The sequence below is a fragment of the Anas platyrhynchos genome, chromosome 3 (genome assembly GCF_047663525.1).
Source record: "Anas platyrhynchos isolate ZD024472 breed Pekin duck chromosome 3, IASCAAS_PekinDuck_T2T, whole genome shotgun sequence".
Lineage (NCBI taxonomy): Eukaryota > Metazoa > Chordata > Aves > Anseriformes > Anatidae > Anas > Anas platyrhynchos.
In genome coordinates, this window is record NC_092589.1 from 120,413,902 (window position 1) to 120,429,426 (window position 15,525).

At 55.7% G+C, this 15,525-nt stretch overlaps 1 protein-coding gene across 3 annotated transcripts; it reads right to left on the bottom strand.

Annotated features, from left to right (window-relative positions):
- Positions 1–13,291: 13,291 nt before the first annotated feature.
- Positions 13,292–15,451, bottom strand: LOC101799321 (protein aveugle). 3 transcript variants are annotated; one of them, XM_027455503.3, is made up of 4 exons: positions 15,093–15,451; positions 14,149–14,276; positions 13,657–13,909; positions 13,292–13,564 (listed from the first exon to the last, which is right to left on the bottom strand). In XM_027455503.3, exons 1-4 carry the CDS (start codon positions 15,259–15,261, stop codon positions 13,560–13,562), a joined length of 555 nt encoding a protein of 184 aa, XP_027311304.3. In that variant the 5' UTR covers positions 15,262–15,451; the 3' UTR covers positions 13,292–13,559. The 3 variants fall into 3 exon arrangements, with proteins under 3 accessions (XP_027311304.3, XP_012961406.4, XP_005026490.4); XM_013105952.4 differs by lacking the exon at positions 15,093–15,451 and adding an exon at positions 14,595–14,825 and having other exon boundaries at positions 13,296–13,909; XM_005026433.5 differs by lacking the exon at positions 15,093–15,451 and adding an exon at positions 14,880–15,072 and having other exon boundaries at positions 13,297–13,909.
- Between the last annotated feature and the right edge of the window lie 74 nt (positions 15,452–15,525).

Below are 15,525 nucleotides of genomic sequence, written 5' to 3' on the forward strand. Positions count from 1 at the left end.
CAGCCTCTGAGGATTTAGACAGTGATTTTTAACTGTGTGGTTATTAGGTATATGTCCTAGGTTAAGATGTGTCCCCACTTCCATGACCCATTCGTATTCATGAGCCTGGGCCTGGCAAAGTTCCCTCCAGCTCCTAGCCACCCCAACTGCTTTTACCAAGCACTTCTGTGTTGGGTAAAAGCCTTTTATAACCAATGTAGAGAATTAGACAGCTTTGCAGCTTCCTCAGCAGCTGTCAGCAGTGCGTGAGCTTAGCGTTTGTGCTGTCAAGAACGAAAGTGGTCTGGACAAAAATGGTCTGGAGAACATGGAAGTGGCTCTTCCTGCACCAGCGCAGTGGGAGGGGGTGTTTACTGTGCACTTTTCCTGCAATCCTGCTGCAAACCCAATGACCAGAGTCTCCTGAAGAGCTGTCAAGAGTGGTGATTCATTATAATGCTTTGTAGTCTTTGCTAATAAACTGTTTGAGTTGGACTGGACTGGTCACTGCGTGTTTCATTTCAAGGTGAGCCACAATTCTCCTAGAATCATAAAATCAGAATGGTTTGGGTTGGAAAGGACTCTGAAGATCATCTAGTTCCAATCCCCCTGCTATGGGCAGGGCCACCTCCCACTAGATCAAGGTCGCTCAAAGCCCCATCCAGCCTGGCCTTCAACACCTCCAGGGATGGGGCATCCACAGCATCTCTAGGAAACCTGTGCCAGTGCCTCATTGCTGTCATATTAAAGATTTTCTTCCTTGTTTCTAAGCTAAATCTCCCCTCTTTTAGTTTAAAGCCATTATCCCTTGTCCTATTGTTGCACGTCCTGATAAAGAGTCCCACCCCAGCTTTCCTGTAGAATCCTAGAATCATGAAGGTTGGAAAAGCCCTCCAAGATCATCTGGTCCAACCATCACCTCATCACCAATGTCACCCACCAAACCATGTCCACAAGCATCACGTCCAACCTCTCCTTGAACACCCCCAGGGATGGTGACATCACTGCCTCCCTGGGAAACCCATCCCAACGCCTGACTGCTCTTTCTGAGCAGAAATGTCTCCTCATTTCCAGCATGAACCTCCCCTGGCACAACTTGGGCCCATTCCCTTCTTATCGATGGGTGTCACATTTGCAAGTCTCCAGTCATCTGCAACATCTCCAGTTGACTAGGCCCACTGATACATGATGGAAATTGGCTCAGCAATCACATCTGCTAGTTCCCTCAGCACCCTCAGGTGGATCCCACCTGGCCCCATGGACTTGTGACAGTCCAGGTGGAGCAGCAGGTCTCTTACTCTTTCCACCTGAACTGTGGAGGGGTTATTCTGCTCCCCGTCCCAGACTTCCAGGTCGGGAGCCTGAGCCCCTGAGGACAACTGGTCTGACTGCTGAAGACAGATGTAAAGAAGGCATTGAGAATCTCAGCCTTTTCCTTATCCTCCGCAGTCATGTTCCAGTAAAAGATGGAGATTCTCCTTGGGCCTGCTCTTATATATATCAATATATATATTTATATTTAAATTATATATTAAACATTATATACATACATATTTATCATATATATCATATATTATTATTATATATTATAATATAATATAATTAATATAATATAATATAATATCATAGAATATCCTGAGTTGGAAGGGACCCTTAAGGATCATCAAGTCCAACTCTTGACACCGCACATGTCTACCCAAATGTTCAGGCCATGTGACTAAGTGCACAGTCCAATCTCTTCTTAATATAATATAATATATATAAAATATATAATTATATTATACATATATGTAGTCTATAATATTATATTATATGCATTTCTCTGCCAGGCAGAGAAATGGGTCAGTAAGAGCTTCCTGCAGTTGCACAAGGTAAGCACAGGGTCCTGCCCCTGGGGTGGAGCAAGCCCAGCACCACCTCCTGCTGGGGGCAGCCGGCTGGAAGCAGCCTGGCACAGAAGGGCCTGGGGTCCTGGTGGGCACCGAGCTGAACAGGAGCCAGCAAAGGGCCCTCGCCACAAAGAGGGCTGCTGCTCTGTTGGGCTGCACTGGGCAAAGTGCTGCCAGCAGGGCAAGGGAGGACAGGTACTGAGGAGTGAGGGAAAGACTGGGGAATGGCAAAGGCCACCAGGGCAGCCATGGCACCTCACAAAATGGCTGCCAGGGTGGCCATTCCTCACCACAGAATGGCCCCCGGGCAGCCCTCATTGTCCCCAAATGGCTGCCGGGGGTGCTCCTCTCAGCTCTTGGCCAGGCTGCCCAAGAAGAAGGGCCGGGCACAGTTGGGGGCTGGAGCTTGTGGAGGAGGGGGTGGCAGAAGCAGGGATGGAGGCCCTGGGTGAGTGAGGCCAGGTGGGGAAGCACCAAGAGTATGAAACTCCGGCAAAGCACAGCTCTCCAAGAGAAACTGATTGTTGCTGCCACTGCTCCCTGCCTCCCTTCATTCCTGCTCAGGGCAAAGCTTCTTCCCTGCAAGAGCTGCAGAAATACCAGGGCAGAGTGGCAGCTCCTTTGCTGATGTATACAGGTCCTGCTTACAAACCTGGGAGCCAAAAGCTCTTGCGTGTTTCTGAGAGCATGTGGAAAAGGGCACAAGGGGTGAGAGGTGGTGTAGTGTGCCCTCATGGGATGTGCCTGATGCCTGGGGGAGGAACAGGTTCTGTGACTTAGCTCCACTGCTGGAGGGTACCAAGCTCTCTGGTGTCCCCATCTGGCCCCACTTTCTCTCCTCATCCCCCTTTTCTGGAGGCTAAATAACCCCAGTTCCCACAACAGATCCTGGCAGGATTTTTTTTTCAAATTCACCGGGATCTGGCCCTCCATCCCAAAGATGTAAAGATCTCCTGATCCCTGATGGAGTCCCTGGGTACCACAAACATCTGCCTGGACCTGCTGGGCAAAATGAACTGCTGAGACTGATGCTCAAGACTTGCACAGAGCAGTGAATATCCCCTGTATCCCCTATCTGCTAGTGAGAAATGCCATGAGGAATGCGGTGATTCTCTGCTTTGGAACACACAATAGGGATGGAGCCTGCAGTAGGGACATCTGAAGACACCGAGCTGGAAGGAGCAGCAGGGACACACTCCACGGTCACTAGCTCTGTGGCTGTGCATTGAGTAAGACAGGCAGGCTTTCTTAATGCCCCAGTCCCCATGAGGCCTCTGCTTACATGGGTACAGACCCTGTAATACACAATAAATGTTTGTTCATTGTCTTTTGTATTATAAAAACAAGGAGTTCTGTTTGAGGAACGGGAGTTGTGAAAACTCCCTGCTGAAGTAAGGAGCTGTATAATGCTTGGCTAGACACTATGAAAATTCTTTTGCTTAATGTAACAAAAAAGAGAACCCCCCCTCTTCTCTCCTTCTGCATCTCAGTTGCCTCTTTTGTTTAAAGACACTGCTGCAAAGCTCATGTAACCATCTCCTGATAAGTTGCTAACCTAGTGTATCAACATCCTGCCTTCCTGTCTCACGCTGGGCCAACATGACCAAATAAAAAAAGAAGTTGAACCACAACGCCGAGGAAGACTACGGCCTTCATCTTCACGACCACCAGAGGGACAGAGACGACCCCCTAGCAACAGCGCGCACAGTCGCAGAATATACCAGGATGTGCTGCGTAATCCTGGAATTACCAAGATATAAAAAGGGACCCTGGCGGCGGTGAGGTGTGCGCCGTTGGCGGAGCCGAGACTCCTCGGCCGCCCAGCGCTGTTTTGCTTGCTGTTGCTTACTCAATAAATTCCTTTCTATTATTAATGCAATGCTCTCTGAAAATTAATTAAGGGGGCAACTTATAACAGACCCCATCCCCAAATGCCCTTGACCGTCTGCAGAGAGTTGGGATGGAGCCACTGCCACAGGTGATATTCATGGGCCTAGGTCATGGTGGCTTGGTGAAGTGTCTCCGGCACTTGTGGGGACAGATTAAGAGCAGAGTGTGGAGAAGCACTCGAAGAACAACTGTCCGGCTTTGGAAAGAAAGATATTTGGGACGTGCCGGCCCCATGGCAGGGGACCAGGAGACGTCACTTGAGGTGACTGCGCTCTCCCACACCATGTTCATCATGGTGTAGGAAAAGGCAGCAAGAAAAGACACAGCAACAACCTATTCGTGTGGTGGGGAGTTTTATTTGAGAAGCCCTTGACACAAGTTGTCCTGACTTGCTCCCTCTCCTTTCTCTCAGGTTTCATGGTGAGCGTATTTAAGAAAAGGCAACCCCTCCAGACAGGTATTGAAAAGTGAGGTGAAAAGTGGGGAAGGGCAAAGCCTGGGTGCAGGGGAGGAGGTGGGTTAAGAGTATGTGAAGGACACTTTCTGGGTAGACCCCCCCCCAGCATCCCGTCTGCGCTCTGGGCACTGCCCAGTGCCGAGGGAAAGCCCCGGGTCAGGCAGAAGAGAGCTCAGCCCTAGAGGAGGAGCAGCCACGGCAGCACCCACAGTAGAGCCCCCTTCCAGCTGCAGCCATGCTGGCTGTCCTCCCCTAGCCAGGACAAGGTGGCCACCAAGGCACCCATAAAATGCCCGCCAGGGTGGCTCCTCTACCCCACAAAATGGCTGCAGGAGCTGGCCTCGTCTTTGCCCAAATGGCTGCCGGGGGCGGTGCTCTCAGACCCCCTGATGAGGGCTTGGTCTGGCCCAGTTTGGGGCTGGAGCTGTGGAGGAGGAGATGGAGGCAGCAGGACCAGAGGCCCTGGCTGAATGATGGGAAGGGCTGCAGGGGGCAGGGGCCCGTTGGCAGGAGCTGAAGAGAGGGGAGAAGAGAGGGGCTGGCCTGGCCTCGCCTGGCCTGGCCTGGCCCCAGAGGGGCAGCAGCTGGCATGGCCTGGTGACAGAGGGGCAGGAAGAGGGATTGAGCCTGCAGAAGGGACATCTGAAGAGACCGAGCTGGAAGGAGCAGCAGGGACACACTCCACGGTCGCTAGCTCTGCAGAGAGCTGGGATGCTGTGTTTTAGGTTACACGTGTGAGCAAGGAGCCAGAGTGAGAGCAGTGTTTGGGCTTCAGGCTCAGGATGAAAACCGTGTTCAAGATGAAGGTAATGGAGGCAGGAGGTGCTGCTGGCCTTTTGGGGCCTGAGCACTGTGGGCCTCTATCTCCTTGGGGTGCCATGCACCCCTTACTTTCTGGCTCTACCAGTTCTGACCAGCCTCATAGCTAGGATACGCAACACCAAGGCCAAGGTAGGAGCCAGGTTTGATATCACCCCAAACTCTCCCCGGGCACAGCAGGCACAGCATGGAACACAATCCACAGTCGCTAGCTAGGAATGCGGTGATCCTCTGCTTGGGGACACATGAGACCAAGCAGGAAGGAGAAGCAGGGACACACTCCACAGTCACTAGCTCCGTGGCTGTGAGTGGAGCAGGACAGGAGGACTCTCTCCACACCGCAGTCCCTATGTGGTCTCTGCTCCCATGGGCACAGCCGCCCTCCCCAAATGCCCTTGACCAGCTGCAGAGAGCTGGGATGGAGCCACTGCTGCAGGAGGCATCCAGGGGCCTACGTCAGGGTGGCTTGGTGCAGTGTCTCCAGCTCTCCTGGGGACAGATTAAGAGCAGAGTGTGGAGAAACACTCAGAAAATGACTGGCTTGCTTTGGAAAGAGAATTTGGGACATGCTGGCCCCATGACAGGGGAGCCCCAGATGCCATTTGACATCAGAGAGCTCTCCCACACCATGTCTATCATGATGTACAGAGAGGCAGCAAAAAAATGTTAGAAATGGCTCATTCTTCAAAATAGGACTGTTCTTTATGGACATGAATTGTTAAAACATTCCTAACAAAAGGTACCACAAAAACCTCTTAGTGTGGCCGGGAGGTTTATTTGAGAGGCCCTTGCTTCAAGTTGTCCTGACTTGCTCCCCCACCTTTCTCTCAGGTTTTATGATCACCAATTTTACTCCCCACAGCCGCAATCACCCTGTTGAGGTATCCAGGGGCCTGGCTGGGATCCATGGTGCAGTGGGGAGGACAAACTTAGGAACCGTAGAATCATAGAATATCCTGACTTGAAAGGGACCCATAAGAATCATGGAGTCCAACTCCTGGCACCACACAGGTCTACCCAAAAAAGTCCACAATGAATTCTGCTGCTGATTTTTTTTTATTTTTTTTTTTTTGTGACTGGAAATGCTCTCCAGGTGTTAACTGCTATGTCAGCTTCCCAGGGTTCATGGTGACAATGACCAGCCTGTTGATCCCTGGGGACTTCACAGCCTAATTCATGGCTGTATTGGCTGCAAATGTCCAGGTGTGGATATCAGGGGTGTGGGGGGCATCTTCAAGGAGACACCAGGGCTGCCTGATGCCACACACAGCCTGTTCCAGACAGGTCCGTTGGCTCCTCCACAGGACACTGCAGAACCTGTCTGTGACACTGGTGGCACTTCTTGGTGAGCGTATTTAAGAAAAGGCAACTCCTGTGACTGGTACTGAGGAGTGAGAGAAAAAGTGGGGAATGGCAAAGGCTGAGGGCAGGGAAGGTGGTGGGTAAGGAGTGTGGGGGGGTGACTCTTTCTGGGATGCCCCCCCCCAGCACCTCTCTGTGCTCTGGGCATTGCCCAGTGCCAAGGGAAAGCCCCGGGTCAGGCAGAAGAGAGCTCAGTCCCAGAGGAGGAGCAGCCACGGCAGCACCCACAGCAGAGCCCCCTTCCAGCTGCAGCCATGCTGGCTGTCCTCCCCTCAGCCAGGACAAGATGGCCGCCAGGGCAGCCATGACACCTCACAAAATGGCTGCCAGGGTGGCCATTCCAAGCCACAGAACGGCCCCCGGGAAGACCTCATTTTCACAAAATGGCTGCCAGGGATGCTCCTCTCAGAGCTTTCGGGCAGTGGACAAAACTACTGAGACTGATGCTCAAGGCTTGCGCAGAGCACTGAATAAGGCACACCCCGTCTGCTGGTGAAAAATGCTGTGAGGAATCTGTCACAGAAAACCTTGAGTTGGAAGGGACCCACAAGGATTATCAAGTCCAACACCTGGCTCCACACAGCCCCCTGCCCCCAATCAAACCGTATTTCTGCAAGCTTCATGCTTTTCCCATGGGGCCTCTCACTGCTCACCAGACAGAAAACATCAGTGCCTGCCCCTCCGCTGCCTGCCATGAGGAAGCTGAAGGCCAGAACAAGATCTCCCCTCAGTCAGTTGAGTACCACTGTAGCCCTTCCCACAGAGCACACTGGCTGCCCCCATTCCTAGCACTGTCTCTGCCCTCAGCTCCAGGACCAGGACGGCCCTTTTCGTCTCCCAGAGCATCCCAGAGCTGGCAGGGCTGGCTGCAGGGTGCTGGGAGATCACCCGGTTGTTCTGTAAGGAGAAGCCTAACGGATGGCGCTGGCTCTTTCCTGTCCAACAGCTCCCCCCCCCCCCAGCCTTTTGGGACCACAAGGAAAAGGGCAGAATAGAAGCAACATGCAAAGTGTAGCTGCATCAGCAAGACATCTGCCACAGGAGAAAGCAGCTGGCCATCAAGGAAGAACTGTTGGGGCTACAAGCTCAGGATTCACCAGGATCCAGCTCTCCATCCCACATATGCAAGAGATCTCCAGATCCCTGATGGTATCCCTGAATCTTAAAGAAATCTGCCGGGACCTGCTGAGCAAACTGAACAAAATTAATGATACTCAAGACTTGGACAGAGCATTGAATAAGGTATTCCCCGTCTGCCTGAAGTGCCGTCGGTGCCTCGCGAGCTGCTGTCCATGCCACACACAGCCCGTTGCAGACAGGTCCATTGGCTCCTCCACATGACACTGCAGAACCTGTCTGTGACACTGGTGGCACTTCTTGGCAAGAGTATTTAAGAAAAGGCAAACCCACCAGACAGGTATTGAGGAGTGAGGGAAAAAGTGGGGAATGGCGAAGGCCGAGGGCAGGGGAGGAGGTGGGCTAGGAGTGTGGGGGAGGACACTTTCCAGGGTGACCCCCCCAGCACCCTTCTGCGCTCTGGACACTGTCCAGTGCCCAGAAGCCCTGATGGCATCCCTGGACACCAAAGAAATCTGCCAGGAGCTGCTGAGCGAACTGAACAAAATTGATGAGGGTGATACTCAAGACTTGCACAGAGCATTGAATAAGGTATTCCCTGTCTGCCTGAAGTGCCATCGGTGCCTCACAAGCAGCTGTCCACACCACAGCAAGACTGCAGCAACCCATGCTGTGTCCATGCTGACCATCTTCATCCACTCCCTGGACATCCTGCTGCTTGCGGAAGAGATCAAACTGAAGGTGGAGCTAGGCTTTGAACTGTCTGTCTTTGGGAAGGTGGTACACAAATGGAAGAAAACTCTGGAGCTACCTGACCCTGCTGGAAATGAAGAATGCTTTGAGGAACGCTGTGAGGTATGCGGTGAACCTCTCCCTAGGGACACACAAGAGGGATTGAGCCTACCGAATGGACATCTGAAGAGACCAAGCAGGAAGGAGCAGTGTGGGACACGCTTCACAGTCGCCAGACCTGTGGCTGCGCATGCAGTAGGACAGGGGAAGTCTCTCCACACCCCAGATCCTATGTGGCCTCTGCCCTCATGGGCACAGTCACCATCCCCAAATGCGCTTGACCAGCTTCAGCGAGCTGGGATGGAGCCACTGCCAGGCTGGGGGTGTCAGACCCATCTGCCCGCTGAAGCAGGGACCGGCACCCTCGGGGGAGCTCAGCACCCTGCTGCAGCAGTGGGAAGGGGAGCAAGAGCTGGGGCTGCATTGTGGGAGCCGTGGGAGAGCTCCCCAAATGATCCTTGAAGGGACACTGAGAAATGGAGCCCTAGTCTGTGCAAGGGGCCAGCCCTGCCCCTTCTGGGGCGCTGGCAGAGGCAGGGAAGCGTCCAGCAGCACAAGCCTCTTCCCAGGGCCACCAAACCAGCACGGGTGCTGGCTGGACACCCCTGCGGCTCACAGCCAGCTCAGACAGACAGGCCGGAGGAAAGGGCTGAGAGGAGCCTCAAGAAGTTCCTTAAGAAGCGCAGGGTCCTGCCCCTGGGGTGGAGCAAGCCCAGCACCACCACTTGCTGGGGGCAGCCGGCTGGAAGCAGCCTGGCACAGAAGGGCCTGGGGTCCTGGTGGGCACCGAGCTGAACAGGAGCCAGCAAAGGGCCCTCGCCACAAAGAGGGCTGCTGCTCAGGTGGGCTGCACTGGGCAAAGTGCTGCCAGCAGGGCAAGGGAGGGGATCCTTCCTCAGCACTGGTGAGGCCCCATCTGCAGTACTGGGACCAGGTCTGGGCTCCCCAGGATGAGAGAGACCTGGACGTACTGGAAAGAGGCCATGAAGACACTGCATTCCTAACTCATCTAACAGTCCAGCCATCAAATTCATCTCTCTCCAAGACTGTTCTGTCCAAGGCCATTTCCAAAACCATCAACAATCGTCTCAGAGTTTGTGCAGGATGGGAAAAGCCCCCGTGCTAAAGCAGGCCAAGAGCAGCTGCTCCTGGCAGGAGGACCAGGGGTGAACAGGGACTCACAAGCCCCCCCGGTCCTAATTCATCTAATAGTCCAGTACATCTCGCACACCAGAGTAAATCAGTAAACAATAATTTTATACGCCCCCCCGGGATAATAAGCTGATAAAAAATACAACCAGTATGCATTTGTCAAGACCAAATGCTATCCTGCCAATCTAATTCCCTTCACTGATGGCTTAATTGGCCTTGAGGATGGGGAGACCAGGCTGAGCCTCACTATGACCAACTCCCAGGGCAGGATGAGGCCTTGGTGATGCGGCTTGGGGAAGGGTCTGCAAACCCCCAATCCCAACTTGCTTCCTAAATGCAAGGCTAGGTGGCAGCCAGCCTGGGGCTCTGGGAACGTGTGTCATCTGTGCAAGGCTGCTCCAGAAGGGTAAAACCTCTAATTTTGAGGTGGACGTGGTGGGAGTATTTTGGGGGAGGACAGAGCAAAGGCAGCAGTCCCTGGGTAGGACTCCGTACGATTTTACATTTGCATCCCACTAGGCCGGGGTGCGGGCCAGCACAGGCAGGCAGCAGAAAAAACAACAGACCCACAGCTGAAACACAAAGAGTAAATTTATTTTCATTACAGAATCACAGAATAGTCTAGTTTGGAAGAGACCTCCAAGATCACCCAGTCCAACCTCTGACCTAACACTAACCAGTCTTCCACTAAACCATACCACCAAGCTCTACATCTAAACGTCTTTTCAAGACCTCCAGGGATGGTGACTTAACCACTTCCCTGGGTAGCCCGTTCCAATGCCTAACAACCCTTTTGGTAAAGAAGTTTTCCCTAATATCCAACCCAAACGTCCCCTAGCCCAATTTCAGCCCATTCCCTCTCATCCTATCATTGGTGTGTGTATATTTGCTGCCATACTTCTGATGCAGCAACTGTTGATAAAATCACAGAATCCCAGAGCGGTTTGAGCTGGCAGGGCCCTCAGAGCCCCCCCAGTGCCACCCCCTGCAAGGTCTTAACACCCTTTGGTACATGTGTGTGATGTCGGTCTCTGACGGAAGATCTGCAGCTGGTAAGGGGCCTCTCAGCCTCCAGCAGTGTCCTGGGGAGCTGTTCCTGATCGTGGGGTGGCCGCCACCACGTGGCCCGCTGCTGTGCAGGGAAAGCCCCCAAAAGCTCATGCAGCCATATTTATGGAATAAAGCGGTTGGCTTGTAGTCAGACTACAAAAAATGGGAAAGGCAAGCACAACACTCCTTGCACCCACAACTTCTTTTACTCCCTGATAAATTAGTCTTGGAAGAACCTCCTGCTATTCGCTTGTTAATCACATGATGATGAAATGGCCTCAAGTTGCACCAGGGGACGTTTAGGTTGGATATTAGGGAAAATTTGTTCACTAAAGGGTTGCGAGGCATTGGAAGAGGATGCCCAGGAAAGTGGTTGGGCCACCATCCCTGGAGGCGTTCAAAAGGCATGTAGAGGTGGCGCTTAGGGACGACATGGTGTAGTGGTAGACTTCTCAGTGCTAGGTTAACAGATGGACGTGGTGGTCTTGGAGGTCTGTGCCAACCTAAATGATTCCATGGTCCTGTGAACTGGTTTCCAGGCTGACAAACATCAAAGCACACCACACAACCTGATTCAGGGGGGTTCCAAAGAACAGGCAGGAATCAAGGAAGTTCGTGGCCTGGTCAGGGCCTAGGCCTTTCTTTCCTGGGAGCCCGAGCCAGGCTGCTGTGGGCTAGGTCAAGGAGTTGAGTGCATCCATCGCAGCTAACCGTATGTATTCTTGTTAGTGGTGGTTGGCAGTAATCTGTAATCAGGTAGAGAAGCTTAGGGAATAAAGCCTCGGTGTCCTCGTGTATCATGGACTCCTGTGAACCCCCAGCTGCAATTTCCTGGAACCCAAGGGTGACACAGGAAAGGTGTTGGGTGGCAGTGCCTGCAGGGTGGTAGGGAACATCCCTTGGCACAGATGTCCCTCCAGACATCTTCCAGTGCTTGTTTTACCACCTCTACCAGGGTGCACCTCCCCAGTTTGGTGCCGCTCAGCCCCAGTTTGGACCTGTTTGCCCTTTGGAGGATGCAGGCCTGAGCAGCTCCAAGGGGCAGGAGAAGGACAGCAGCTCAGCTCTGTGCTGATGTCCCAGGATCCCGGGACAGGAACAGCCGGACAGACTGCCACAATGCCCAGGACATCCCGAATCAACAGCCCCAGGAGGTCATACAGCAGCCAAGAAGAGGAAGCCTTGAGTGAGCATCCTCTTGTGCATCCCTCTGGAGCCCATGGTGCTGCAGGAGGTTACCAGCGTGAAGGCAGGGGAGGCAAAGGAAGGGATGGGCAGCAGCTGGGGCACACCAGGAGATGTGCTGAAGAAATCCAGATTCTGAAGGAGCAGGGGCAACAGGACAGGGGACACACAGAGAGTGTCATCTGCCTGGATGTCCAGAACAGCCCCAACAGGATCCCTCAGCACAATGGCTTAGACAGGTAAGGCTGGGATAAGAGAGAGGGTCCTAACATGGAAAAGCAGTTACTGAAAAGGGAGAAAGAACAAATGGTGAATTGTCACTGTGGAGCTAAGCCTCCGGGGAACACCCCCTGAATACTCAAGAGAAGATGGGAGCTGTGGTGGTGGCACTGACCGGTAGTAAGGGGCTGCAAAGGCTGTGGCAGGATGGAAGGAGACCGGCTGCTGAAAGGGCAGACTGCTCTGCAAAGTGATGCACACCCAAAAAGCAGGCTCAGCCTCACGCCTCCAGGAATGAATATGACGTCAGCTCCCCAGGCGAGACCTTGGGGTTGTAACAAGCAGGTCCACAATGGCAAAGATGTTCGAGCCAGGGAGCTGGGAAGAAACGTGTCTGCGGGGCAGGGGAAAATGTGCACGTGGCAAGGGTTTGCTGGGCCAGGAGCACGCTTGCTGGAAGCATCCTGCTTTGTGAAGCCTGGAGCAGACGGAGCTTTCTCCCACCTGACCGTGGGAGCAGAAAGGAGCCACCAGCACAAGGAGCTCCTGCCCCTGCAGCACCCCCACCGCCAGCAGGAGCACTGATTCCCACTCTGGGCATTCACATCTTCAACACGTGCTGCCCCCAGTGAGATTTGGGATTAGGGGAGGTGAGGTTTGGGATTGGGGGAGGTGAGATTTGGGATTAGGGGAGGTGAGATTTGGGATTTGGGGAGCCATGCCAGCAGGGACTACAGGAATAAAAGTACAAACGGGTGCAAAACCAGATGGCACAGCATGAAACAAGCTGTGGTCCATGCAGGGAAGCAGCAGGACCTGGCCCCAGCCAGTGCTCCACTGCCCTATAAACTCGGGGTCCCCAGCCCCCTGCAAGCCCCAGCCCCCTACAAGCCCCAGCCCCGGCTCTTTGCAGAACAGAATGGGCAAATTGGGAGTGAGCCCCCATCACCCAGTAACTCCCCTGTCACCCACCATGCTGGCACCCTCAGGCTGCCCTGGCTGTGCCCCAGACCCTCAGGGGATCTGGGCACATGAGGGGTGCCAGGACCCCATATGCAGTCAGGCAGCCATGCGTGGGTACAACAGGCTCCCAGCAAGGAGTGGGGACCCTTCTACCTCATGCCCACAGCCAAGGCTGCCTCTCCTCGCTGTCTGGGAGGCAGCAGGTCCCTCAAGCACAGCCACTCCGGTGGTTTCACAGCTCCAGCCACGTTTATTGAGGCCCTCAGCCCTGCCCTGCTGCTCTGCACACCCTGCCAGCCCCGGGGTCGGAGGCAGAGGGTGCCCCAGCACCTCCTTCGTGGGCTCCCCCATCGATGCGCTGCTCCTGGGCACAGCCAAGGAAGGTGTCACACCTCCATGTCCCCTCTCTGTATCCCTCACACCCTGGGGTTGCAGCAGGATCTAGTGACTATGTTATTGCCACAGGGCTCCCCACACCCCACGGGGCGCAGTGGCACCTTGTAGGACCCGGTGTCACCCAGCAGCAGGTGGCTCATGGGGCGAGGGGCGAGGGCAGGCTCCTTCTCCTCGCGCAGCCCTGCCTCTCCAGCCAGGTTTGGGTTTTTCTGGGGGACACGGTAGCCTCGGGACTCCTTCCAGCACCGCTTCCATGTCGTGTGCTTAATTCCAGCCGCCGCTTTGTCATCCCATGGCATCACCTCCCTGCTCGCAAGCTCCTGTCCGCGTCACTCTGAGGACAGAGGTGACCACAGTCCACCTGGAGGCACCCCCCGCGTCCTCACGGCCGGTGCCCCCCGTGGATGCGCTAAGGGGGATGCTCACCCCCGGCGATGCTCAGCAGCTCCTCCAGCTCCTGCTGCAGCCGCAGCCCCAGCAGCTCCCGCAGCAGCTCCCGGCGCCGGCTGCGGGGGGCGACCCCCATGCGCCGCAGGGTCCCCTCGGTCATTCGCAGCAGGGCCCGGCCGCTGACCCCGTGCTCGGCCACCAGCTGCACCAGGTCCCCGTCCCCGCACCGCGCATCCAGCCAGGCGCACACCTCCGGCACCGACCACTGTGCTGGGGGCCCCTCCGAGACCTGCACCGGGAAGAGAGGGGTGAGCTGGGGTGTCCCCTCACTCCCCCAGCCCGTCCCTCCAGCCCCATGGGGGATACGGGGTCAGGCTGGCTGCTCCATGCCCAAATTCCACCCCTCCCCAAAATGGGACCCTTCTGCCATCCCTGTGCCCATGCTGGTGCCGGTGCTCACATCCCCATGGGGTCTCCCGTTCACTCCCGGGGACACTCCCCCAGCCCCCAGCCCCTGCCCTCACTCACCTCGGCCAGCGAACATCCCTCTGACAGAGCCTCGGCACCATCCTGCACCTCGGCACCATCCTGCGCCTCGGTGTCCATGTGGGGGTCCGGCAGGGCGTGGGGGCAGCTGGGGCTCCCTACAGAGGGGGCTGCAAAAGCTGGGGTGAGCATAGCCCCCTGCACCCCTATTCCACACCATCCCCTGGGGTGTGGTGGCTGCCCTCCCCCAGTGCAGACCCCTCCTGCCCACCCAATTCCCGTCCCCCCAGTTGGAACTGGGACAAGGCCCCAGCACCCATCCTGCCGCGTGGGCGCACGGAGCTGGGCACACCCGGGAAGCAAGACCAGCCCCAGCTCCCCACCACCTCCGCAAGCCCCGGGGGGCTCCGGCGTGCCCTGGCACCCCCAAGCCAGCCCAGACCTCTTCCCCAGCCCAACGTCCTCCTCCCCACCACCCTGCAGCTCACAGCTCTGCCCTGGGTCGAGCAGGAACCCACTGCACGGGAAGCAGGAGAGCAAAAGGAACCTTTGCCCGGGCGCTCCCTCTGCAGGCACCCCAACAGCACCCAAGGCTGCCAGGGGCGCGGCTGCTGCTCTGCGATCTCCAATCGTGCTCCCCCTTCCTCTTTGCCCTACCCCAGCCCTGGCCTCACCCTCCCCACACAGCTCCAGGGGTTGGCGAGACCCCAGCCAGAGCCAGACACGAGGTTTTCCAGGGGTTGGAGGAGGGCAGAGCGGGGCAGCATCCTTACCACAACCAGGTCCGGGAGCTCTGCAAAGGCTCCCCCCTCTCCCGTCCCCGTTAGGTGCAGAAGGGGCCCATCGCAGCCCGTCCCACGGGGTAAAAGCCCCCACGCAGATCGACGCGGGGCGCACCGCAGCAGCCTCACCTCCAGCGCCAGCGCCAGAACAGGGCGAGCCCCGAGGATGAGTCACATCCCAAAAGGCTGCAGCCCTGCCCCTACCTGCAACAGTCCCCGCTGCCCGTGCCCCCCTTCCACGCAGCCCCGGGGGGGGTCCTGGGGCCAGCTCAGTGCCCACGCAGGCAGCGCCAGGCTTGGTAGCAAAGCGAGCACCCAGACATCGCTGTTGGGTGGCGATAGGTATCTTTAAAGGCTGCTGAACCCAACACATCCCGCGAAGTAGGAGTGCACCAAGCTATTAAGCAACTTCCAGGGGTGGGGAGAAAAAAAAAAAAAAGAAAAAAAAAAAAGTCTTGTGCATCCAGGTAGACGCAGAGCTGGCAGGACGTTGACGGAGCCCTGGGAACGTGCTCCTACGTGTGTGGGAACGCCGGGGAGTGCAGTGGTGCCGCTTCACACCGTCCTACCCCAGTGGGCTGGGAGGCACGGAAAGGAGGGTGAGGATCAGTGCCTGGTCTCCACAGCACCTCTCCCC

Bases quoted from the DNA above. Each gene is read 5' to 3' on its own strand.
- LOC101799321 (XM_027455503.3), bottom strand. From the start codon at position 15,261: ATGTGTTGGGTTCAGCAGCCTTTAAAGATACCTATCGCCACCCAACAG. The intron at 14,277-15,092 runs GTAGGGGCAGGG...CAGCTTTTGCAG, and splicing joins GGCAGCGGGGACTGTTGCAG to CCCCCTCTGTAGGGAGCCCC. The intron at 13,910-14,148 runs GTGAGTGAGGGC...TTCCCGGTGCAG, and splicing joins AGGGATGTTCGCTGGCCGAG to GTCTCGGAGGGGCCCCCAGC.